Consider the following 27,124-nt stretch of genomic DNA (forward strand, 5'->3'; position numbering starts at 1 on the left):
GCCTGTAAAAGCCCTGGCAGACATCCTTACACTACACCCTTATGCATCGCTTTCTGTATGACAACCTTGGATCCATTAGCACCTACACTAAGCCATTCGGCTGATCTCTAAATAAGCTCTAACTTTAATAATGTTCGACCAAGGGGAAAAAGGCCTCGAGGTCATGGTGCAAAATGGTTGATTTTACTCCGAACCATCCCTTTAACTTTTGTCTGTACTTTAACATTTGAGCTTGTTTTCTTCCTCATTAAGAAAATATTTTTCTGATTTTCTACATACAAAGTAGTGCGTGTGAAAACAAAATCTTTCCGCCATGCACGCACCCAATAATGTATGTATATACAGTATACTGCACACTTGCAATGCATCCAAGCATTCATGTCTGTGTTTGTGTACTTGGATGGAGCACGTTTGCGGCCTGTGACCGAGTGATGCTGGCTAATTCACTGCTGGTTCCTTTGAGATTTTCCACCAAGTTTTTATAATGGGGTTGAGTAAAATAAAGCCTGTAGTTAACATAGCGTGACTGTACTTTGACGTTTTGTTCTACAACGTAAATGACACACTCCCATCGTGAAACCGCGAATTTTGAAGCAGTTATGAAAACGTACGTTTAGATAAGACAGCTTGGGGTGTGAGTGTGTGCAGTTTATGTTGTAGAACAAAACGTCAATGTTAACCACAGACTTTACTTTACTCATAAATTGAAAATCCCCATTATAAAACCCCATAGGAAAATCTTAAAAGAACCAGCGGCGAATTAGACTTCAGTGTCAGTAACACTTTACAATAAAGTCTGTGCACATACAGTACAATAATGTAATTTTTATAAATATACTATTATTTATTGTTTATTCATGTTTGTTTATAATACCTAATATACTCATTTTATTTAGTACACACACACACACACACACACACACACACACACACACACACACACACACACACACACACACACACACACACACACACACACACACACACACACACTTTTATTCAGCAGTGATGCATTCAATTGATCAGATGTGTCAGTGAAGACTTTTATGTTGTCACAAATAATATTTTAAGTAAATGTTGTTGTTTTTTTTATTTAAATTTTTTTTAATCCTGAATTTTTTTTTTATTATGGTTTCCCTAAAAATATGAAGCAGCGAAACTGTTTTCCACATTGATGATAATGATAAATGTTTCTTGAGCAGCAAAAAATCTAATCAGCATATCAGAATGATTTCAGAAGGATCATGTGACACTGAAGACTGGAGTAATGATGCTGTGCCATAGAAGCAAATTACATTTTAAAATATATTAAAATAGAAAACCGTTATTTTAAATTGTAATAATATTTCACAATATTATTACTCTATTTTTTTTTTTTTTTTAAGTTTTTATTTTTTATTTTTTTATGTTAAAATGTATTGTGAAACTGAATGCTGTTGTTCACTGGTAGATCTCGATACCTAACATATTTACAATACTGTTGTACAATTACGCTGAGTTCTACCTTTTGTGTCTGCTTGTGTAATTTTCCCCAGATATTCAGAGTAATTTACATAAAATTGTCACAACATATAGTTATTTATGATGGCTGTTGACGAGTTTCTCATCACTTCACCCGTTCGTCTGCAGCGAATGCTGAACAGACCCGCACGCAGAGCGAAGCACAAACGGCACTAGTGTCAAGGCTCGCGCTCGAGTGAGGGCCTCAAGCAGCTGTAATTGCAAGCAGAGCCGCTCTTGACTACACACCAGGACGATTTTCACCGAGCGGGACGGGGCTCGCAGGAATTCAACAGAGTGGACTGTTTGTTGAAAAGCGCAGAGGGAGAGGGTCATCGCTCGTTGTTTCAAGTTGGCATCTGGGGAATCTTTACTAAGCTGGGCGTTTTCCATGACCCATGGCGCCTTGGCACTGCTGAAATGCGTTTGAAAACATGCCTTGAAAGTGAGCAAAGATCCAGGGTCAGTTTTTCCCCTTGTTTTGAATTGCGTGTTTGAGAAAGCACAGCTGGGAAACGGCAGGCTGAAGTGTTGCTCCATGGGGGCAGGGTACTTGAGAAGCAGATGTTAATGCGGTGGTTTTGGATGATGGGGGTCTGAAGAGAGCTTCTTTTCTCCATGCTGAATCCCTCGTTTATGCAGGATGACATGTTCGGGAAGACAGGCTACAGTGTGTTCTAGCATGTCCTGTGAAAATGATGAATGGGAGTGAACCACCATGCCCAAGAGAACCTGAGACCTTGGTGGTTCTTTGACATTCAGTGGTTCCCATGCGGTAGGTGTCGATTTACACCTTTGTGTGTGAACACAGTGGTCCCATATGGCCCACCTTTTTGCATGTCTAACCCTTTCCATTCATCTTTTTACTTATGTAAATATGTCATTTTATACAGGGATGCCAACCTGAGCTCACGGGAAAACGTACAAATTCTACGAGGTGGCTAATTCGTACGAATTCATACGACCTCACTCGTACGAATTTTTGCAAAATCGTACATATTTTACGAATTGCCCAATTCGTATGAATTCATACGAATGACCTACCCCTGACCCCGCCCCTAAACCTACCCATCACGTGGGTTTAGACAAATCGTACAAATTCGTACGAGTGAGGTCGTACGAATTCGTACGAATTAGCGAACTTTTGATCATTCGTACGAATTGGTCGTGAGATAGTGTTGGGGATGCACAGTATATTGGTACCATTTTCAGTTATTGGCTGATATTAGAGATTTTTTTTTTTCATTTATCCACATTGGACAATTTAGGATATTTAATAGCAATGCTCCTTTCTGCTATTTTTTTACATTTAGATTACCATTGCCGTCACTTAATGTTCACTTAAAGATAATATTTAAAAACTTTTTGAGTTTTAAAAATTTTAAAAATTTGAATGTAGTAAATCTCAAAATCAGTATCCATATTTCATACTGCACATCGTAATGTCTAAATTCTCTTAAAACAATTGATTTTAGTATTTAGTTTTAATTTATTTAGACAAAATTAGTTTTAGAATTTAGAATTCGAATTTTAATACCTGCCATTTGTCAGTTATCGGCCATAACATGAAAATAATTATTGGCTTATTGGCCAGAATTTTAATATTTGTCCAATAAAAAAAAAGATGTCTGCAGTGCGTTTAGACAGTACATTTAGTATATACGTGTCTATAGACCAAACCTTCTTTATCGCTGACTGTGTTTCCATCCAGAGTTGGATGGAAAAAAATATGCAACAATTATGCAAAAAATCGCATAAAACATTTGCAAATAAATCAGCGTTTCCGTCCCGTGTGTTCAAGAGAACTAAATCGTCACTTCTTGGGAAATTTGTACAAAATATCTGTAATAAAAATATAAAAAAATAAATAATAGAATTCAGAGATTTCAGAATGATCAAACCAACATTTGAGATGCTGAGCGATGAAACTGATCCACTGGTTAGTCCAGTTAGGCAAAGTCACGTGATAAAAAAAAAAAAAAAAAAAAAATTATTTTACTTATTATTATAATTAATTATTATTTAATAATACTGATGCGCGTGTCTTCTTATCAGATAAAAAAAAATATCTGCCTCAATTGAGTGCATAGCCTACGTATTTTATGTGCATTTTAGAACGTATGCACATCTCGGCTTTTCCATTAAGCATTTATTCTTTTCTTTTTTTAATGCTATATGCCAAAATAAGCATAAAAATGGATAATGGATGAAACCGAGCTATAGTGATAGCAGGACAGACATCACTTGTACAGTTATACTTGTACATTTTATTGGTTTCCTCACAACCTCTTTGTCATTTGTTCACAGGTTCAGACAGGTTGTCTTAAGCTGAGAGTAAGCACATATTGTGGTTTTACATTTGCCACCTCAAATGGTTTGCTGTTTCTTTCATCGCACTAATTCTCCAAAACTCCTAATGAGGTTTAACCTCTGGTTTAAACCAGCAGTGCACTGCCTAATCTTTTTCAGTCCACATTCTCATGGCACCTGCTGAAACCTAATATATTTGATTGGAAAAAGCATCTAACAATGTTCAAATGCTGGCTAGTGATATTAGAGATTTCCTGTAGTAATAAAGAGGCAAGGTCAATTCAAGCACTGTCTGGAAGTCAGCGCGGGTCACCATCACTTTAAGGTCTTACCGAGAGTTTGGCTGCTGTCAATATTGTGCTTGAGTCTGGGACCAATTATGGACCGACCCATTTCACATCACAAATGATTTGTTATTCCAGGTCAGCCAGCACTCTAATGAAAATGAATGGGAGGATTTTATGAGTCTTGAGTCACAGCAAGGGCACTGCGATTGCGAGCTACCGTCTCCTCTTTAATGAGGCTGCCGCCACCTCAATGGTGCTGGTCCTTCTTGCTGAGCAAATTAAAAGATTCAGGAATACAGCAGTTAGCTGTTGTGACAACTTAATGCTACATTTGTCGTACTTAAGCTACTGGGTTGATTAGCTCTGAATGCAATCGCCTCAATAGTCCAGTAATCTGTGAAGCATGGTGACCTACTGACTTAGGCAGGTGATTATCAAAACTGTGGGATGTATTTTGCAGGTCCTCATTATAAGCTTGGCTCAATTATTTTTTTTATTTTTTTTACTATTGGCTTTCCATAGATTTTGCAAGAATGCATGGGATAGAAGTCGGATTTTCAAAAAAAAATTGAGGGAAAGAATTCCATTGGAACATTATATTGGAACATGCAATATTATAATGTTCACTTGTTTCTTCATTTGACAGAATATATTTTAAATTAATAAACTTTTATTAATAAATTAATAAACTTTTATTAATAAATTAATAAACTTTGATTAATAAATTAATACACTTTTATATTGTATCAGTAATTAATATTATAATATTAATTAAAAATATTGCAATTATTTAATATTTTTTAAATAATAATATATTTGTAATAAACTTATTAATAAATTAATAAACTTTTATTAATAAATTAATATTTTATTAATAAATTAATAAACTTTTATATTGTATCAGTAATTAATATTATAATATTAATTAAAAATATTGCAATTATTTAATATTTTTTAAATAATAATATATTTGTAATTAATAATAGTTTCTTACATAATTGTATAAATATTTGTAATTTAAAATAAATGTAATGCATTTGTAATTTGCCTTAATGGAAGCATAATTTTAAAATATTTTTCTAAAATATGTTCTTGTGCTACAGCTGGTGGACATTGCTCTCTGTGTGTGGCTCTATGTAAGACATTGCAGATGTGTTCTGGGTAATGCATACAGGGTTTGCATTAGTAACACAACTTATTTTGTGTCTGGCTGCACTGATTTGATTTTCAACAGTAAATCCCTGTTAATAATTTCTGGGTTACATTTTATATTTTATCAGCATGAAAGGGGATTTATGGCTTGAGCACTGTGGTTTTGGCCTGGGTTGAACCCTGTGCAGGTGGTCCGCTGTAAAGTGGGATTGTTTATGTTACAGGTATATCGTTCTGTGGAGTCTTTAGGTCAGATATGAGATTGTAATCTGAGACCAAGTGAAATTCTCTTCCCACAGGCCCTTAGTGTTACTATGACTGGATATTGTGGAGAAATGTACTACGAATCAGTAGTGTTTGATTGGACTGAGCCGTAAATGAAGTTTCTGAAGAGACACTTGCTTTATCTGATGAACAGACTGAATTTAGGCTTTTACTCACATATAAACTTTAATCAGCGAACATAAATAGAAGATCAACTTGACTCGCGAGAACAAACCTCATTGGTTCCCGCTGAAGCTCAAACATGATGTGTAACATTTGGTTCCCGCAGAAGCTCAAACATGATGCGTAACACGAGAATGAACCTCATTGGTTCCTGCAGAAGCTCAAACATGATGCGTAACACAAGAACAAACCTCATTGGTTCCCACTGAAGCTCAAACATGATGCGTAACACGAGAACAAACCTCATTGGTTCTTTTCAGAAGCTCAAACATGATGCGTAACACAAGAATGAACCTCATTGGTTCCTGCAGAAGCTCAAACATGATGCGTAACACAAGAACAAACCTCATTGGTTCCCACTGAAGCTCAAACATGATGCGTAACACGAGAACAAACCTCATTGGTTCTTTTCAGAAGCTCAAACATGATGCGTAACACGAGAACAAACCTCATTGGTTCTTTTCAGAAGCTCAAACATGATGCGTAACACGAGAACAAACCTCATTGGTTCCCGCAGAAGCTCAAACATGATGCGTAACACGAGAACAAACCTCATTGGTTCCCGCTGAAGCTCAAACATGATGCGTAACACGAGAACAAACCTCATTGGTTCTTTTCAGAAGCTCAAACATGATGCGTAACACGAGAACAAACCTCATTGGTTCCCGCTGAAGCTCAAACATGATGCGTAACACGAGAACAAACCTCATTGGTTCTTTTCAGAAGCTCAAACATGATGCGTAACACAAGAACAAACCTCATTGGTTCCCGCAGAAGCTCAAACGTGATGCGTAACACGAGAATGAACCTCATTGGTTCTTGCACATCAAGCAAACATGCTTGAGCTTCGGTTTACCACAACTGATGTGTGAGTGAATAAAAGCCTAAATTCAATCTGTCCATCAAATAAATCAATCGAGTCTCTTCAGAAAATGTGGACTGAACCGCTTGATTCATATGGATTAGTTTTACGATCACTTTCGGAACTTTTTGAAGCGTCAAAATGTCAAGTTGCGTAGGTATTAATGGAGGGATAGAAATCTCTCAGATTTCGAAAATGAATGAAAGTCTTACTTGTTTGGAACGACATGAGGGTGAGTGAGTGATGAGAGAATTTCATTTTTGGGTGAACTATCCCTTTAAGGATTCTTTAAGCAAGGCAGTGCTGATTAAATCTGTTAGTTTAGGCAGACTAACTATCCTGTGGTTTGAAGTGTCTGTTTTGTTGCAAGATTCTTTGTCTTTTCTTTTTTTCTTATGATTTGGCTCAGTGTCTTCCGGCTGCCCCTCGTTATGACCCAGTCTCAGGAAAAGGGCAAATGCATTCTGACTGGCATTGTTTAATAATTGGCATTTTGTGTGTGTGTGTGTGTGTGTGTGTGTGTTTGTGTGTGTAAAGGAGGAGAGAAAAAACTCTTCATGGCCTTTTTCAGTAAAAATTGTGCAGTTCATTCTCTGTTCTGGTTCTGCTGTTGCTGTTGGCTGAGTTCCTCTTGGAGGTCAATGAGTGTATTGTGCACTTCACTCGTACAGTCTGTCTACCCCCCCCCCCCCCCCCCCCCCATCCCCCCATCCCCCCATCCCTTGTGTAAAATGACCTTTTCATCTTAAGCAAAAGATCTAGAGCTGAGATAACAACCAGACAGATTTCAAGTTCAGTTTTGTTTTCTTTTGAGTTAAGGTGGATCTGCTTTAAACTACATCCTCACCTTTTTCTAACCTGTCTTGCAAGTTATTCAGCAGGTTGTTTATTAAGTTTCCTAAGGGTAAGTGTGGCAGATAAGGGGTTTCCATGAGATTTGAAAAAATTTAACTGATTTCCAGATTGGAAAAAGTGTCCATAGACTTTTTTTTATATATATATATTTTTTATATTTTTTTAGGTTTTAGGTAAAAAATGTATAAATGGAAACCCTATATCTTAGGTCCTATCACAATTTGGACCTAGTCACAATTTTTTGTAACACTTTATTTTCCAGTGTCCTTGTTACAGATGTTACATGTACTTACCATAGTAATAACAGTAAATTATGCATAATTACATGCAACTAACCCTCAACCAAATCCTAATCCTACCCTAAACCTATAGTAAGTACATGTAGTTGCTTAATATTACTCAGTACTTAAATATATAATTACACTGTAACAATGACACCTGAAAATAAAGTGTACCCCAATTTTCTTTAGTTTTTTACCATCCCTGCAGTTTGATGTGACACTGATTTAATTGGTAATACTTTACAACACTTTTAATGCATTAGGTATCATGAACTAGCAAAGATTAATGTTTAATTTTTAATGTTATTCATTATTATGAATAAACATTAATTCATAATGAACAATAGAGTGAGTGTTTATATATACCCCAACATTTTTAACAGTAGGGTGTGTGTGCATACTATACATAAAATATAAATAAATAACAACATAAGAATATATGTGCTATATTCTTATTCTGAAATCTATAGAACTGTTCCTCTAGATTCATCTTAACCTGATGAGAATGAGCATCACTAATCACATCTTGCTTTAGCAGGAAACACGTCTAATATGCCTATTTGTCTCATCTAATGTGGCTTAAAGCGTAACTCTCGCCAAAATGCAACCTAGGTTTTTTTTGTGAATCTACCCGAGGCAAACTTTCGTTTAAAAGCATAATTAGGATGAAAACGCCACTTTTAAGATTGACCGTATTTTCGTTATCGGTCAAATTGCCTTTTGAATGGGAGTGTTTGGGCCACTACTATGATAGCATCAAAATCGCTATATTTAAAACACTAGGAAGGCTCGACACAACATGAAACTTTGCTTTAAGTATCACCAGGGGCTCTACACATGAACTCGAGCATTGAGAACATTGTTTGTGTACACAGAGTTTACTAAAAAGAAAGGTTTTGAACAGCTCACTGCAGCTGTTGTTGTTTCCGGCCGCCGGCATTTTGTCAGTCAAAAATAGTCGATCTCCGAATGCAACGTAACAGGGAGAAGAGTAAAGACGGAAAGCTCCTAAAGCTTAGTTCCATATAAATTCACGGATAATTTGTTGTTTTGTCGTGAGTGAAAATCAATACTGACCTTGTATTTGGAAAAAGGATCCTCATATAAGAAACAATACTAAAATTCAGAGTCAGTTCATTCGCATTCGGAGATCGACTACCCTGGTGATACTTCGAGCAAAGTTTCATGTTGTGTCGAGCCTTCTTTGTGTTTTAAAAATAGCGATTTTGATGCTATCATATTCGCGCACTCCCATTCAAAAGGCAATTTGACCAAAGAAAATGTTAGTCAGTCGATGGATTCCTCCGCATTTAATGTCTAGACGTATATGGGGCTTATCTTTGCTCGACATTGTCTCTTTGGAATTATCAACAGCTCGCATTCATGGAGCAAAAACAAAAACTTTGAAGACCTGGAGTGCTACTTTTGATATTGTTAAATCTTTTGTTACTTCTCTTTGATTTACAGTTTATTTTGTATTTATGTATAGTTTTTATTTTTCTTGTGATTAACTATTACACTCTGTACCATTTTACACTGCAATATCTTGTATTTTCCTCATCACTAAATAAGTCTACCTGGTGGGTGGGTTGGTGGGTTGGTGGGTTGGTGGGCGGGGGGGGTACGGCTACAGTCTAAAATAATATGTTGTACTTTGTACCATTCTGAAATGACAATAAAAATAATTGTTAACAAAAAAAGGCAATTTGACCGATAACGAAAATACGGTCAATCTTAAAAGTGGCGTTTTCATCCTAATTATGCTTTTAAACGAAAGTTTGCCTCGGGTAGATTCACAAAAAGACCCTATATTGCATTTTGACGAGAGTTACGCTTTAAATAATGATGCCATTTGAATTGACTATGTGACCTCCCCCCGCTTAATAAAGTAATGAAACTAAAGTTATGATAAAGTAAAATGTCAGTGTCTTGCCAGTTACTGCTTATCTAATTAAAATATTGGTGATCAAGTAAAGTGATCAGCTAAATACTGTAAAAAGGCTGTTCATTGTTATTTCCCGATACCTAATGCATTACATTATTTACAATAAAGTTGTACAATAAAGTTTTTTTCAAGTACAAATATTTAGTTTTGTCATTAAAGCTACATGCACAATTATTATAAATGAATTAGTAAGGATACTACATTTTTGAAATACAGCACAATGCATGTCATGTCAACTTGCACATGTAACTGGCGGTTACATTTGAAGTCCCAATATTAGTTCCTCCCACCAAACCAAAACGCCATATTACCTTCAGAAACATTAAGAACTTGGACGCCACCTCCCTCAGTCAACATCTCCAGCATCTCTCCCCCTCTCCTCACTCATCAGCTGACGACTTAATGGACTACTACAACACCAGCCTCACCTCTATTCTGGATTGTCTTGCTCCATTAAAAACCCGGACAGTCACGTTTACCCGCTCTGCCCCCTGGTTTACAAACGAGCTGAGAGGGATGAAGAGGTCTGGCCGTGTCCTGGAGCGTGCCTGCAAAACATCTGACCTGACGGTGCATAAGTTGGCCTACCGGGAACATCGTAGGGCTTATGCCAAAGCACTCTCCAAGGCTAGGTCAGAACACTACTCAACACTTATAAACAACAACCCAGGTAACTCCAAAAAACTGTTCTCCACAATAAATCACATCATCAAACCACAGATTTCCTCATTCTACAGTCCAACTGATTTAAATTGCAACCGGTTTCTTGATTTTTTTACATCAAAAATTGACATTATTCGCTCCTCATTTCCACTTCTAAATAGCACCTCACTAGACCTGCCCGCAACACCCATCGCTCAAACCCTATCACAACTGTCCCCCACAACGCAGCAGGAGGTCGAGAACATCATTCGTAAATCCAAAACATCCACTTGCCGCCTTGATCCCCTCCCATCTCCTCTGCTTAAAACTCACACTAACTCTATCAGTTCCCTCATAACCAAAATAATAAACATGTCCGTAGAGACAGGCTATGTTCCCACCTCCCTCAAAACTGCTCTCATCAAACCCCTCCTCAAAAAACCCACCCTGGACCCTACACCACTGTCGAATTACAGACCAATTTCTAATCTCCCATTCATCTCCAAACTCCTGGAAAAAGTTGTTTCCACCCAGCTCCATAATCATCTCAAATCCAACAGGCTATATGAGAAATTTCAATCTGGTTTTCGTCCCTCCCACAGCACAGAAACAGCTCTTATCAGAGTCACCAGCGATTTGCTGATGGCTTCTGATTCCGGTTCCACATCCCTCCTCATTTTTCTCGACCTCTCTGCTGCGTTTGACACTGTAGACCATCACATTCTCCTGCACCGACTTCAGCACTACACAGGTCTTTCTGGTACTGCCCTGAAATGGTTTCACTCCTATCTCACTGATAGAACCGAATATGTAGCTCTGGGGGATGTAAAATCCAGACCCCACACTGTCACCTGTGGGGTCCCCCAGGGCTCCGTACTCGGTCCAACCCTCTTCACCATTTACATGCTCCCCTTGGGTCGTGTCGTCAGCAGGCATGGAGTTAATTTCCATTGCTATGCTGACGACACACAACTCTACCTTCAAGTCACTCCCTCTAGCTCCCCCTCTGCCACGACTGCCCGCCTTAGCTCCTGCCTGGAGGAGATAGAGGCGTGGATGAGTCAAAACTTCCTGCAGCTGAATGGCTCCAAAACAGAGGCCATTCAAACTGGAACTGTTCATCAACTCCGCTCCTCTCCAATCACCACTGTTTCACTCTTTGGACACACCACTCCCCTCTCTTCCTCTGTTACTAACCTAGGGGTAAAATTTGACCCCCACCTTTCCTTCGACAGTCATGTCACCTCCATCTGCAAAACTGCATTCTTTCACCTCCGCAATATTTCCAAACTGCGCCCCTCCCTCTCCATTTCTGCTGCAGAGAAGCTCGTCCATGCTTTTGTCTCCTCCAGGCTGGACTACTGTAATGCACTCCTCATTGGGATTCCGGGCAGGAGCCTTCAAAAGCTCCAGTATGTTCAGAACAGCGCTGCCAGGGTCCTGATGAGGGTGCGAAAACATGAGCACATCACCCCCATCCTTCGTTCACTGCACTGGCTCCCCATTCAGTCCCGCATAGAATATAAGGTCCTCCTTCATACCCATCACTGTCTGCACGGTGCGGCCCCCACTTACCTCACTGAGTTGCTCACGCCAAATTCATCAACCAGAACCCGGTCAGGCCAACAGCACCGTTTGGTCATGCCCAGGACACGGCTCAAAACAATGGGCGACAGGGCCTTTCAAGTCGCTGCTCCCTGCCTGTGGAACGCCCTCCCAGACCACCTCAGGGCCCCGCAGACAGTGGACACATTCAAAAAAGGACTAAAAACACACCTTTTTACACAGGCTTATTTTAACAGCTAAAGCTTGTTTTTAGTCCCGTCTTTTAACATGTTGTGTTTTTATTGTAATACTGTATTGTTTTTAATTATGTTCTACTGTAGCACTTTGAGATTTGGTGTCAAATGTAAAGTGCTTTACAAATAAAATTTATTATTATTATTATTATTATTAACTTTCCATGGCCTTTTATGTCAAATGGAAAATTTCAGCTTAGCGTATTTCTAATCATAATAAATAATATAAATGGTCCTGGGTAATTTACACTTTAGTTTATTGTGGAGTTCATAGTTAGCACCGCTGTGTGATTTGTTGCCTGAGTAAGAGCTTGTGTGTGTGTGTGTGTGTGTGTGTGTGTGTGAGTGATATTTTAGCCCATGACATGCAGTTTTGCATGGCTAGGTTTATTTTTTTTTTTTTTTACTTTTTATGAGCCAATCACCTTAATGCCAAGCGGCACTCCAAGCTCACGCATTGGTTGAGCTAGAAGTTGATGTTTAGAGTGCTTTACCACTGACATATTTTTGTAGGCCAACCCAGAAGTTAGCATCACCCTGGTTCCCTCGACAAAAACCCAACAGGATTTTTCCATTGGAAGGTCTGCGACTAACGAAAAGCTTACGTTGACTCTTACGCGCATGACCTCAACGTCACCATCACTAAGCTTCCCGCAACTCTTTCAGTCTTTGTTTGAAACATTTTCCCTGAAAGTTAGAGTTATAATAGTTTGCTAGAGCGCAATTATAAACACAGAAGCCTCCAGCAAGAGCATATAGCACTTGAGTTTGGAGCGTTATGCTTGTTAAAAGTGTTTTGAATAGCTAAGAAATCCCACACCGGAGAGAAAGCATCTTACAAACAAAACACCCTATAATAGTTTTCTCACTCTTCTCACTGCCAGTGGCTTCATGGGGCCGAATGAATGCACCACACGAACAGACCGATAACTAAACGTGACCCGACACGGCAATCAATCTCTGTAATATTTGTTTAGCGGATGCTGTTTTGGGATCCGACGACCTTAGGCTCGAGGTCAGTCATCGTCTAGCCGTTAAAGCCGTCACATAGCCTGAGGGGGGAAGGGGCTCAGTTGCTATTACAACCTTAGCTTGCCGTTTGATGTTGAGCTTTGTTAGTTTCCTTCGAGAGCAATGCCGAGAAAATAACGAGAGCATCTTGAGTTTTTCCACTACCTGTTTGAATGAGTTCTGTGTCGGTTCATCGAAAAAGACCAAATAAATCATCATCATTGACCATTCATCTTTTTAACCAAATAAAAACGTATCTTTGCTGCCTAAAATTGTGGAAACTATTTTCAGCATTTTTCGAGAACCAAATCAGCAACATTTGAGATTTTGAGGTTAATCATCAAACAAAAACTGATTTGTGAGGCAGTTTATTTTAATAATGGCTTAATTTGACATAGTATTGAGTGCAGGTCATTATATTAAAAGTCGCAAGGAAATTATTTCACGTTATCTGCAGGTGTCCTTGTATCCATTAACGCTCAACAGTGCATGTTGACTAATTGGTGATGCTGTTAAGAAGCTCTTTTGGGATTTGGAGAACGAGACAAACAAGTGTTCCCATGGGACGTCACCTGACCTAAACTGGGTGTTTATCCTGAAGTGACTAATTGGGACCAAGCCTGATGTTTTTTTTCTCTTGTACCTTGAAGTGTGTGTGTGTGTGTGTGTAAAACAGAGATAAAAAGGCTGAGATGTGTTTGTGGATGAATAGCAAGCATTGCTGTAAAACAAGAGTTGACATACAAAATGTAGCCTATTCACTGCAGAGGTTTGGTGTTTTGAGATGATGATGATGATGATGATGATGATGATGATGATGATGATGATGATGATGAATGATTTGTGTAAGCAAAACTAAATGTGCTTTGGAGCAGTTTATTTTCATAAGTAGTGAATCTTGATGAAGGCCATAAATTGAAACTAACAAGATTGAAGCGCATTGTTTTTATGTTACACAAAGGAGTTGGCCATAAAGACATATAAATAATGCAGTTAATCGAAAGATGTCACACACGTTCCAGGTCATTTAAACTGCAAGTCTAAACACTAATAAGTTCCCTTGAGAGGCAATGAACCTTTTTAGAGCGCCTCCCTGAGACGTGGTGCTGATGTGGAGTTTATTGCAACTTTTCACCATATATTTTTACTTGGCAATGAAGTTTAATGTTCACAAAGGGTTCATTATGTATAAAGACAATTTGTTTAAAGTTGATTTATGTATGGGCTATATATTTTTATTTCTGATGCATCATGTGACCGTGAAGACTGGATTAATGGCAGCTCAAATGGCAACAATATTACAGTTTTTACTGTATTTTAGATCAAATAAATGCAGCCTTGATGAGCTCGAGAGACTTCTGTAAAAATTCTGTGTGTGTAATAAACAATATAAGAATATTCTAATAATTAGAATTATTAGAATATTCGAATAATTCTAAGAATAATGTCAAAACATATTTAATGCGTTCATGATAGTTATTAGTATTCTCTAATGATAAGAATTTTGTGCGTTTTTTTTATTTATTTTATATATATATATATATATATATATATATATATATATATATATATATATATATATATATATGTGTGTATATGTGTGTATGTATATGAAGAGTTCAGATGCAAAAGCCTCTAAGTGCCATCTGAAATTTTCTTCTAGAATGATCATTTATATCAAGCTTGTATATTTAAGTTCAGTAATTTCATTAAAATGACAATTAATAGGTCATTTGCATTGCCATTTAAGTGAAATTATTGAACTTAAATATACAAGCTTGATATAAATGATCATTCTAGAAGAAAATTTCAGATGGCACTTAGAGGCTTTTGCATCTGAACTCTTCATATAAGAAGACATGGATGAAATATGTGCACATACATGGTGCCGGTTCATGTTTTGAGCACTAGAGTATGTGAAATATGTCCATAACTTAAAACACGCTTGCTCCGGTCCAGATATGAGCTGTGATCCGCGCTGCAGGTGTTAAACTCATCGCAGTGTTCTCAGCAGAAACCGCTCTCATGTTGGTACTTATTAAATATTGTTACAGTCAATATTTCATGTGTTGAAAAATATCCAAACAACACTTTTGCTTTACTGTACTTTGAAAACATACTGTACGACACGTGTCCGAACACAAAGCCGAACAGGCAGAGGTCTTGTCACATTTGAATTCTCTGCTGTAATGAGATCTCATGTGTGATACAGCGCAGTGATTGGATTAGAAGAGTTTATTCTCATGAGTAATGTGGAGAAAAGCTCAGAAACTGATGACATGGAAAGTACTCTCCAGCCACGGCAGCCAATCACCACTCTGAGTACGAATTAACACACATACCTCACTTTTCGTGACGTTGGTTCTTTTTAAACTGGAAGAATGAAATGGCCCAGAAAAACAAACAAAAAAAACGACTTCCCTTAATAATAAACATAATGAGTGCTATTGTTGTTTTCATTGATGTGCAACCAACTGTTAACATAACAAATAAAATGTGTAATTGGGTTTTATGATCCTCAAGTAAATTTCATTATTTTCTTTTAATGTATTTGCTTAATAAAATGTGTTAATACAATTTTATTTCTTATGTAATACCCACTTTACAAAATGCACTCAAGCTATATTACGACTAAAGGGGTTGCAAGCATGGTGTTGTACCTAACAACAACCACGCCATGGTTATATTCACAGTACACCACACCTATTTGTCCCTTATTGCTTAAAGTATTGGTGATTGTCATGCTAAAATTAAACTAACAGTCTCTTTCTTTCTCTTGCAGTGTGCAAGGATCCACCATATAAAGTTGAAGAGTCTGGATACGCTGGATTCATCTTGCCTATTGAAGTTTACTTTAAAAATAAGGTACTGTCTTTTGAGCAAACCTGTAATTTGTGAACTAATATCCATATAAACAAGTGCATTTGATCTGTTACATAAATTTAAACCAATTCAGACTGCATTGTGACTATGTACATTGGGTGATATTTTTGTCACTTTTCACCAGGAAGAACCAAAAAAAGTGCGCTTTGACTACGATTTGTTCCTGCACTTGGAGGGCCACCCACCTGTCAATCATCTCCGGTGTGAAAAGCTCACGTTCAACAACCCTACTGAAGAGTTTCGCAGGAAGCTGCTCAAGGCCGGAGGGGTACGTGACTCACCTCTGGGGACAAGATGGCTGGGTCTTTTTTATTTTTATTTTTTTTATTATTGGAGTCATGTGATTTTTCATGATCAGTTCCTGAGCTAATGTACGTCTCAAAGGTGGCTGAGAAAATATTTGTATTTTGTAACCGTTCGCAATTACTTGGAATTCATGTTGGAATCTTTTAAACCTCAAGAGGTAAAGTCACCTTCATTTATACAGCGATTTATACAACACAGATCATTTCAAAGCAGTTTCACAGTAGCCGCGTTTCCATTACCCTTTAAATTGTGCAAATTGAAATTGCTAATTGAAAATACGCCCAATGGAAACACGTAATTTTTGCAAAACCTCCCATTTATCGCAAAAACGGTTTTACGCTCGCATGAGGGGGGTTTTCAGGCAATTCGAAAAAGAAATATTTCGCAAATCTGCAATGGAAATGGAATCTGTGCATTTACAGGTCACCTGACGTAGATGACGCGGTGTGTTTGGACAGAACACGAGACAGAGTTCTTTATTAAATTCAGATAAGACAAAAGAATTACAGGAATACTGGATTCTAAACCTCAAATAAATGCCACAATCAAGACCTTGAAGCAGAAATGAGGGAGAAACACCCAGAAACTCCTCATATGTGCCGCTCACAGTATAATAAGGGTCGTTTCTTACCATTAATGCCTGGGAAACACACATACATCTCCTTCGATTAATAATAATGGCCAGTGCAGTGGCTGGGATATAGTACATAAACCTATCAACGTCCATTGCCATGGTTTTTGGAATGATTTTACTTATCGCGAGAGGAAAAAATGAAGTTTTAGTCGCATAACGTCGGTTAATGGAAACGCCATCATTTCGCAATCGTTTTTTGTCGACATTTAGAAAAAATCGCAAAAGTTTTGTGCAAATCTGTAATGGAAACGCGGCTACTGATAACCAGGAAAATTATGCGTTTCATTTGTTCAACTGAAGTCAGTTCTGTGTTGATTCAGTTCCGTTGTTAAGATCAGCAATTATTTTCATCTATAAAGCAGTTCTGCAAAAATGATGTCATTGCCCTGCTCAGATCAGCTCTCATACAGTAGCTTCAGTACAGTCAGATAATATTGTTGTTGAATATTAAGTGTCCCCAACTAAGCAAGCCAGAGGCGACAGTGGCAAGGAACCCAAACTCCATCAGGGGACAGAATAGAGAAAAAAAAACTTTGGGAGAAATCAGATTGTTATAGGAAGTGTTCCCGGTTCTGGTTGACCTAATTTATGCAGCCTAACAATCATTTAACTGATTTGATTAATAGAAATTGTTAATGTGTTATGTGTATGACAGGTTATGTGTATGCCAGTTGTGTTTTTAGTCTAGATTTAAACTGACAGAGTGTGTCTGCTTCCCAAACAAGGCTAGGAAGACTATTCCAGAGTGTTGGTAAATCAGGTGTTCATTAGAAAAGGTGTTCATTGCAGAGGAATTGACTAGTTAGTCCCATGTGGTTTTAAAATACGGGCACTCTGTTCACAGGTGAAAAATGCAAGGATATACCTTGCTGCTTTCTGTGCTAGCGCTAGCAAAACAGTCTTCCAGAGATGAAGGCCAATGTCAGGCAATCGGTCCTAATGGAATTACTGTTCCCATCAACCAAGACAATAAGCAACTTTACAAGATTTGATAGGGCTAGTCTTGACACGACCATCTATCACTACAGGAAACTTGAGTTATCTTTGGGCCCCTTCCAGTGGGATCCACGTGCTTTTTATGAATCAACTGGCTTATATTGATTCGTTTTGTTGATCTTGGACACGTTTTGAAGTTCCACCAGCATTCGAAAGCACATTAGTGTGGATTAGCCATGAACTGGGAAGCTTTTACCCTTAAGACATATTTAAAGTCATGATTCTTGAGAGGGCCCTCTTTGTAGTTTTAGTTCGCCCTCTCTTGCCTCATTCCAGTAATTCAAATGTTTTACGGCTGGGGGTATGACAACATCTCCTCTGGTGCTTGTCTGGGTTACAGATGAAGCACGGCAGGAATCAAAAGCGTTTATTGGCAAACGGCAGTTGCGCGGGAAGTTGTTTTAATTAAGAGAGCAATATCAATTTAGCGAGGTGGTGACTGAGAAAGGTCCTTTCCAATTTACCTGATTGTTTTGGCTGTTGAAAGGCATTTCTTCATTACATCAGGCTAGGAGTAAGCAGAGTACTTCTTGCCAAAATGTGTGTTAGAGAGTGTTTGTTTGTCTGTGGTGGTTTGTGTTGATTCATAGTCCTTTTTTTTTTCCCGACTGTAATATCTGTACTTTGTCCTTTACAGCAACGGGATCCTCACAAAAGATCTTCAGAGGACTCCAAAGTAAGGACAAACTCCATTTTAAATGTTTCAATGTGTTCAAAATCATATCTCTCTATTTATTTTGGCTGAATGGCAATATACTATATATATATATCTTGATTATTTGCTACTTTTTTCTCTATTTGGTAAAAAAAAAAGAGCCATTTTTTTGTATTTATTTTGTAAAAAAAAAAAAAGTCCCCATCTTGCCCAATGTTGTACAACAAAAATATTGAAGGCTATGAAAACAAATATATAGTGAATGTAACCATGAAGGCTTTTGCAAGAAAAAAGGGTTTCCCCATGAAATCAAGATTGAATTTGTTTGGCTTTTAGTATGAATATGTTCGTCTTACTGTTATCTATAAGCTAGTGTGCTCCAAAACAATGACAAAATTTGCATTTAGAAGATATAAGTGTTCAAAACTCAGTTTCTCACTTCCGCCAATACGGATCAATGATTTTGATGACATCACTCTGCACTTCAGCTTCTCATCAGATTTTCTGTCCAATCAAATGCTCTCTAGATTCTGAAGCTCCGCCCCCTACATTATAAATAGTCGTTGAAGCTGCAGCTGCAGCTAAAATCGGTCTCTTGTTCACAATATTACCATTTTTCTATATAGTGAATGGCACGTACTGTAGTGCACTATAGGGGATAGGGAACGATTCAGACAGTGTAAATATGCTTTCCATTTTGGGGCGAACGAAGTCTGGTTTCACGTTAGTGTCACTGGAACCGCCGCAGCTCCGGTCCAGAGACACGACAGCACAGAGCGGATCAAGCTGCTTTAAACTATACACATTAATTGTATCTTACGAGTTATTTTGAAGCCCTTCATATAAAGCTTGTCTCATGTTTAGTACAAATTGGGTTATGCACTTTCCTCGCAGCAACTCATTCTGTGTCCTCCGCTATTTTTCAGATGAGTTTGTAGTATCAAACTGTATATCGATCTAATGGTATTGCCTTATCCTATATCATTTATGACAAATGCATCAATATAGTCTACAAACTCAATATTCCACTCAGCCCTAGTTTAACAGAAGTTCATTTTGAAGTTTACCGTTTTCATTTTTTAATGCACACATAATGTAATCTTCAAAATACAGTAACTTTCTCAGCATCAGAAAAAAAACTTTCCTTTTCCTTGCTTTGTGTGGAAAAACAGGCTTTTTGTGTACAATGAAACAGTAGCTCATTTATATGGAAGCTTGTTTCCGCCACTGAATAAAACATTTTAAAAGATAATTGCGACCTTTTTATCTCACAATTGCGAGTTTACATCTCGCAATTCTGACTTTAATTCTCAGAATTGCGAGATATAAAGTCAGAATTGCGTGAAATAAAGTCAGAATTCTGAGATATAAAGTCAGAATTGCGAGATATAAAGTCGCAATTGCGTCTTATAAAGTCAGAATTCGGACTTTTTTTCTCGCAATTGCGACTTTATATCTCGCAATTCTGACTTTATATCTCAGAATTCTGACTTTATATCACGCAATTCTGACTTTATAACACATAATTGCGAGTTTATATCTCGCAATTCTGACATCTTTTCTCAGAATTGTGAGATATAAAGTCCAATTCTAAGGGGAAAAAAAAGACAGACTTTTTTTTGTTTTTACCTTAGAATAGTTTATATCTCACAATTCTGACTTTATAACATGCAATTGCGACTTTATATCATGCAATTCTGACTTTATATCTCCCAATTGCGTGATATAAAGTCAGAATTCTGAGATATAAAGTCAGAATTGCGAGGAAAAAAAGTCAGAATTCTGACTTTATAACACGCAATTCTGACTTTATATCTCGCAATTCTGACTTTAAAACACGCAATTGCGACTTTATTTTACGCAATTCTGACTTTATATCTCGCAATTCTGAGAAATAAAGTCAGAATTGCGAGATGTAAACTCGCAATTGTGAGATAAAAAGTCGCAATTATCTTTTTTTTTTTTTGTGCCGGAAACAAGCTTCCATACATTTAAGTAAAACACACACACAAAAAAACTGATTGTAGCATACACTAACATTCGAAAGTATTACAATTCTATATTGTAAATATTACTACAATAACTACTTTCTTTTTTTATATATATATATTTTAAAATGCAGAATTTTCAACATCATTACTCCAGTCTTCGGTGTCTCACGATCCTTCAGAAATCACTCTAATATGCTGATCAGTGTTGAAAACATTTGTGGAAACCTTGATACATTATTTTTGAGAATTCTTTGTTGAGTAGAAAGTTCAAAAGAATAGCATTAGATATCTATTGAAATAGCAATCTTTTACTGTCACTTTTGATCAATTTAGTTCATCCTTGCTGAATAAAAGTGTTCATTTCTTTCATTGTCTTTCATCTCTTAGGTAATGGTAATGCAGGAGGGCTCCACTTCTCTGTTCGGGCAGCATCTAAAGCTGCCCACATTACCCAGCAGCTCATTAACATTGACCTTCTCTGATGTGAAAAAGAGCAAGTCTTTCCCAGGGTCAAAGGTGAGTGTGGATCTCCAAGTTTGAGCGTCTGAACTTTTGAGAAAACTTCGCATGACTCCCAGTTTCTCCAAGGAATCCTGCCTAATCCTGCATATTTGGCAAGTTGAAAGATGTTAGGGGCAATTTAAATCCAAGGATTTTAGAGATGTGAAACTTGGCTTAAGTCAAGCATTTCTTGGCTGCTGAGAAAGCACATGCAAACATTCCGATGACGCAAACGAACTCGCCCGGTGTCCCGTTACAATGGCGTTCTGCATGTGCGAAAAACTTTCTTAGGTACAGTGTCCTTGTTACTCATGCAAGTAATAACTAAAATATGCATAATTACATGCAACTAACCCTAAACCAAACCTAATCCTACCCTAACCCTAAAGTAAGTAAATTTATTTAATTAATATTTCAGTACTTAATTACACTGTAACACAGTCACCTTAAAATAGTGTAACCGATTCGTATCTACACATAACACGTTTACAGTTATCCGACACTTTGTTGCGAATCAGTCCGAAATGGCATTTTAATGAAGGAAAACAGTCCTTTTTTAAAAAAGAAACCAATGCAGCCTTTTATCTTCACATCTATTAAACCACATTAGCCGTAATGCTAGTAAATCTCGCTTGACTACATACCGCCAGGTTTCTTTGATTTAGGTCTATTTTTAGTCTCCTGTGCAATATCACTTAGCCGCTAAGCAGCTTGTATTGTACGCTCGCTCTTACAGTGAAGTTACAAGAGTCCCCGGAGCACATGGAAACAGTTCCCAGTCCAAACAGGCCCTTGCGTGTGATGGATTACTGACAGATCAGGGGTCGTTCGCAGCCAACCTCCCCTGCACTACTACACCGGTCACTTTAGCAAAAACAAAAACCACAATCTGCGCTTTGTTGTCCTTCTCCACTTCCTCCACTTAATTCGATGTTATGGTTGAGGATTTTTTTTGAAGGTTGATTGATTGCCAACAATAATGGTTGCCTGAAAAGTCTGTTTTGACAGAGAGAAATGCAAAACTAGTTTTCTTGGAGAAATATTGCATGCGTTTTGGCACTAAGCTCTAATAGCACTAAGATTTATGATCATGGTAGTTTAGATTTTGAATGAAGAGAATAGAGGTTTCTACCTCTTTGTCTGCTGACAAAATGTTCCGTAGCATGTCCATTATAACCAATTGAAGTCTAAATACTTTTGGCATGGACATTGCTGTCTTCTAGACCATTTAAAAGGACTTTTATGTCGTTTTAAAGCCAGTTTCAATGTGTTTGCAGCACCGTTTCAAATGGGAGGAATAGGTTTTGTCCATTTCTCGTGAAAGCTGTAGCAGATATAACAAAATAAAAGATGTTTAGGCAGGTTGGAACTCCTTTGCTGTCTAGACTGCTTAACGACTTAACTGAATCAATGACTTATTGACAGGAGCTAGTTAGCTTGAAGATAGCATAACCCTGTCATTAAAGTCAACGAAAGGCTTGTTGCTTCGTCCCCAGGTTGCCTCCCAGATAGCTCTGAGTTTGCCCTTCCCCCAGTGGTAGTATTTTCCGGATCATGCTGAACAATTGTTTATGGAAATGTTTCACATCACATATGGGTTTGATTGTTTGCTTGAGCACATACATTATTTGTCGATTTTTAATGGTTGGAAAGTTCAATATTTGAATATCTATAGCAGGTGTTAATGTATTGTTCTTCATTTCACTAACAAAAAGTACAATTGTTTGTTTTTTTACCATGTAAATACCATGGCACATTAATAAGGATTTATGGGATACACTACCGTTCAAAGTTTGTGGTCGGAAAAAGAAGTCTCTTATGCTCAGCAAGGCTGCATTTATTTGACAAAAATAAAGTAAAAGCAGTAATATTGTCAAATATTAATACAATTTAAAATCTGTTTTCTATTTAAATTTATTTAAAAATGTAATTTATTCCTGTGATGCAAAGCTGGATGTTTTGCAGCCTTTCTACATTGCTGCTTATCAATGTTGAAAACGGTTGTGCTGCTTAATATTTTTTTCAGGATTTGTTAATAAATAGAAAGTCAAGTCTCCTTAATTTACAGCATGCAGTGCTTTATACAATATAGATGGTTTCAAAGGCCCTTTATAGGGATAAACAGGTAAATAATGATTCAGTGATGCAAACAGAATCATTTTCAAAAGAGCAGCTTTTATTTGAAATAGTAAAGACATTTATTATGTTGCAAAAGATGTCACTTTTGATCAATTTAATGTGCACTTGAAGTCATAAAAATCGTAATGTGTGTATATTAAAATACTATTATACCATCACTGTAAAATGATGCCACCATAGTAGTTTTAGTAATGGTTTTTTTAATGGTTGTCCCTTTGGATACAATGCTTAACTAATTAATTCATCTTAGACTTCTTAGATATCTTTCCTAATATTGTCAAATTCTCATTATAGGACGGGTCCAAAAGCACCAGTGCTCTTACAACCACAAACAACATTAGCAGCAGCTCCCTCAAGCTCCACAAGCCGTCTAAGGACCATAAGGACAAGCCTTCCAAAGACTCAAAGGAGTCCAAAAGTGCCTTCAGAGATTTCAGCAAGGACTCTGGAAAACTCTCGAAAGATTCCAAAAAACCCAAAGAGAATCAACCAATTCAGGAAGATCGCACCGTTCCCCAAATGGGATTTAAGGAGCCCAAGACCACGTCGAAGGAGCCGCGGTCATCTGAGATTAGCTTCTCAAGCTTGGGACAAAGTAAACGGCGGCCTGTTTTGGACACTGAAGGCCATGTTACCAAAAAACAGAAAAGCAGTTTTTCGGAGAGCTCGCAAAAGCAGCAGGCGTGTCCCACTTTGCTACAGAACCACCATTCGGATAAAAAAGTTTTGAAAGACAAGCCGCAAATCCGGCAAAGTAGGTTACAAAACAGTGAACTTTCAGAGAAGAGAAAACCGCCAGCGTTACCGCCCTTCCAGGAAGTGCTGGACCCGCACGACTCGGACATGGACGACAACATGTTCACAAGATCAGACGTGAGTGAATTTCCAATCACAATACTTGAACATAACAATATGAAAATTAGTCCCTCATTTCCCCTAGTTGGTCAGTTGCCACTCAAATGGGTTTTGTAGTTTCTACAAACATCTGGTGAGCTTAATAATGACGTTTATGGAAATTATGGTAATAATTGTTAAATGTAGGAATGCACAATATATCAGTACTATTTACGTGAGTAATATCAACCATTTATTGAAGATAATTATGATGTTGTGCATCTCTAGCTCAATGCGTAAGGCCATTTTATTGTACAAGTGCTGAAATCTATGGGATCAATTTGATGGGAAAGTACAATAGATTTCAGAGCCTAGTTTTTGGTATGAGCTTTAGTGTTCGAACAATGTAGTTGACTATTAGCGGAGACTTTTTCTGGGATTTGGGGTTCTCTGTAAACATCAAACAAAGAGGTTGAGACCGGCTAATGGAGGTCTGGTGCAAGAGGGGATCTAATAAACTTGGTGGGTGTCCAGGTGGACCATTTGTCTGGTTTGGGTGCCGTCCTTTGCTAGACCTCTCGGCTTTTCAGGAAAGGAAATCCGGTAGTTGGTCAAAGGCTGCTTATTTAGGTTGCTGATGTAGTATCAATTTAATCTCGTCATATTGAGGATTGTATGTTTCAGACTGAATCGCTGCCAGACACGAGGAAGGGGCAAGGTTGCAAAATTGTGCTGCTCAACTGGCAATTTCCTAGTCTGTGAATTTAGTCTTGATTTCATTTGTCACTTCTCCTGGACTGGAAAAATGAAGTAGTTCGTGTAGATCTATGCTAGAATGTTTTTAAGCTTCGGCAGTGTCACCAGTGGCAAGGCTCATTTACCTTCAGCAAGAGAGCAGCTCATAAAACGGGGGCTGTTTTATTGGCTAGAAGGCGAGTGCTGAGATGAGATTTATGGTTTTATGACACCCGAGGAGAATGGAGAAAGGACACCATGAATAGCTAAGAGTTTTCCTTTAAACTCGCTCTTTAAAAAAAGAGGCAAGGAGAGAAACTTCAGTGTTTATGACAACTGACGAATACCAGGTGCTGCTTTCTTTGGGTCACCAGGTCTGTAAGGCCCCGGTGGCCCTGTTCTGATCTACGTTACCTCTAACATTCACACAGTATATTTCTGTCTTTAGAAAGGCAGTAAAGGAGCGTTTTGCTAGAGGAAGTTGTAATTGCCTTTGCTTTTTTTTTTCTTCTTCCTAGACCCTTTTCTAAGCTTGTAACAAACATTAGTGAATAATGATCAAGACACTGATTTAGTTTGATGGATCATTTACCTCACTGTTGCTGTCAGTGCATCTCTTGTTAGTTCTATATCCTGCTACCTAGCAAGTTTCCCATTTTGCTTTTTATCCTAAAAATAACTGAAATCCCTACTTTCATACAATTCTTATCAAACATTACCACACAGTTAAATAGTAAAGTATAGTAAATATGGTAGTTTTTCATAAATGTTATTGTGACGGAATTTACTTCTCTTTTATTATACAAATGCCATTTTAGTTGTTATAGTAGTTATGGTAACAATAGTAATACTGCATCCATGGTTTTAACCACTTTTAGACCCTAATGTTAACTCAAAAGCATGTACTTTTCTATTTTAGGAATGGATTGATTAAATGGACAGGTCAATGAATAATGGTCTTAATGTTTTCTGTGTGCCATATGTAATATATGTTAGGGGTTTTACAATATTTAAACCAAACCGAAAAACCGTGATACCCCTGCTGCACCGGCCCATTGTTGAGGTTGACCTCACTTTACCTTATGTCACAAAACAAATTTTTCTTCCTTGACATTTGATTAAATAGTAATTAGGGATGTAACGGTACACGCATTCGTCCTGTGAAATGTTCGGTACGCGTCTTAATGAATACAGCATTGTAGCCCATAACCACCATTAACCACCTACAATTGCGATAAGCGCCGCGTTTTGTTACTTTCGATAAGAGACATTGTCGTCTTTCAAATTCTGTCCATTTTTATCTTGAAATTCGAACAAAAAATGGCGTAATACATTTTTTTTATATTAGATTTAAACAATTTTATAATTAGATTTTAGAAGTTTATGCAAAACTGCCTTATGTGTAGTTTACATGTTTGCATACCATTTGTTATTATTAAATAAAAATAAATAGCAATTGAATTTAAGCTAATAGTTTGGCCTCTGTTGTTAACCTTTAATATTATAGTAATGTGCAAATAAGGGCTCCCTAAATAGATTTGTTTATCCTTAAGAATAATAATAATAATATTAATTATAATTGAATTAATGTATGACAGAGACACAATTTGTTCAGTATACCACAGTTTTGTAATAAAAAAAGCAAGTTTGTTTAGTTTGTGTTTGTGTGTGTGTATATATACATATACATATACATATACATATACATATACATATACATATACATATACATACATAAGCTTAAAAAACTTAAACTGTTGCCATGGCAGCTAACTGAAATAAAAAAAAAAGCTAAATTGAAATGTTGATAACATTTCTTAACAAAAGCTATATTTAAGTGCAGGTTAAAGGAAGATAAGTGTCGCAGCCATTGGCCTAATCCAAATCCCATGTTGCCATCAGAGTAAAAGACCGGTGGGAGTGGCTGTAACCCAATCCTAAACTCTGTTTATGTGACGTCCTCCGTAAGCGAAGAGCTTCACAAGCTTGAAGGGAGTGGGACAATAGTCTTAAAGCAGAGCAGTTGCCAGCTTCAGAGCCACTGCTAGATTTATGGCACCACAGCAGAGGCGATGGTCGTAAAGCCACAGACCAGCTGTGTGGTGCTGCTAGTGACCACCTACTTTGTGTGCTAAACTCCTTGAAGCTTGTGTGTCTTTCGTTTTGTGTGTGTTTATTGCAAAGCGCTCAAGTGTAAATACAGACTCGTGAAGAATTATGAGTCGTTACGAGCATCTTGACATTTATTTAATTGGTTAAAAGGGATTATTTTGGCGATCATAATTCAGAAAAATGTTTGACGACAACTATATATATCATGCGCTGACGTGTGTCTGTTAACGGCAGAGCATTTATTCTC

General features: G+C 37.5%; 1 protein-coding gene across 2 annotated transcripts in view; it reads left to right on the forward strand.

Annotated features, from left to right (window-relative positions):
- The window catches only part of mllt3 (MLLT3 super elongation complex subunit), a 60,483-nt gene that overhangs the window by 20,750 nt on the left and 12,609 nt on the right, over positions 1–27,124 (forward strand). For both annotated transcript variants that reach the window (XM_084405986.1, XM_084405985.1), the window contains exons 3-7: positions 15,874–15,956; positions 16,099–16,242; positions 18,548–18,586; positions 20,944–21,072; positions 23,491–24,069. In XM_084405986.1, coding sequence (XP_084262112.1) covers positions 15,874–15,956; positions 16,099–16,242; positions 18,548–18,586; positions 20,944–21,072; positions 23,491–24,069 — 974 coding nt within the window. The remainder of the gene's footprint in view (positions 1–15,873; positions 15,957–16,098; positions 16,243–18,547; positions 18,587–20,943; positions 21,073–23,490; positions 24,070–27,124) is intronic.

This window comes from Rutilus rutilus (genome assembly GCF_951802725.1).
Source record: "Rutilus rutilus genome assembly, chromosome: 3".
Lineage (NCBI taxonomy): Eukaryota > Metazoa > Chordata > Actinopteri > Cypriniformes > Leuciscidae > Rutilus > Rutilus rutilus.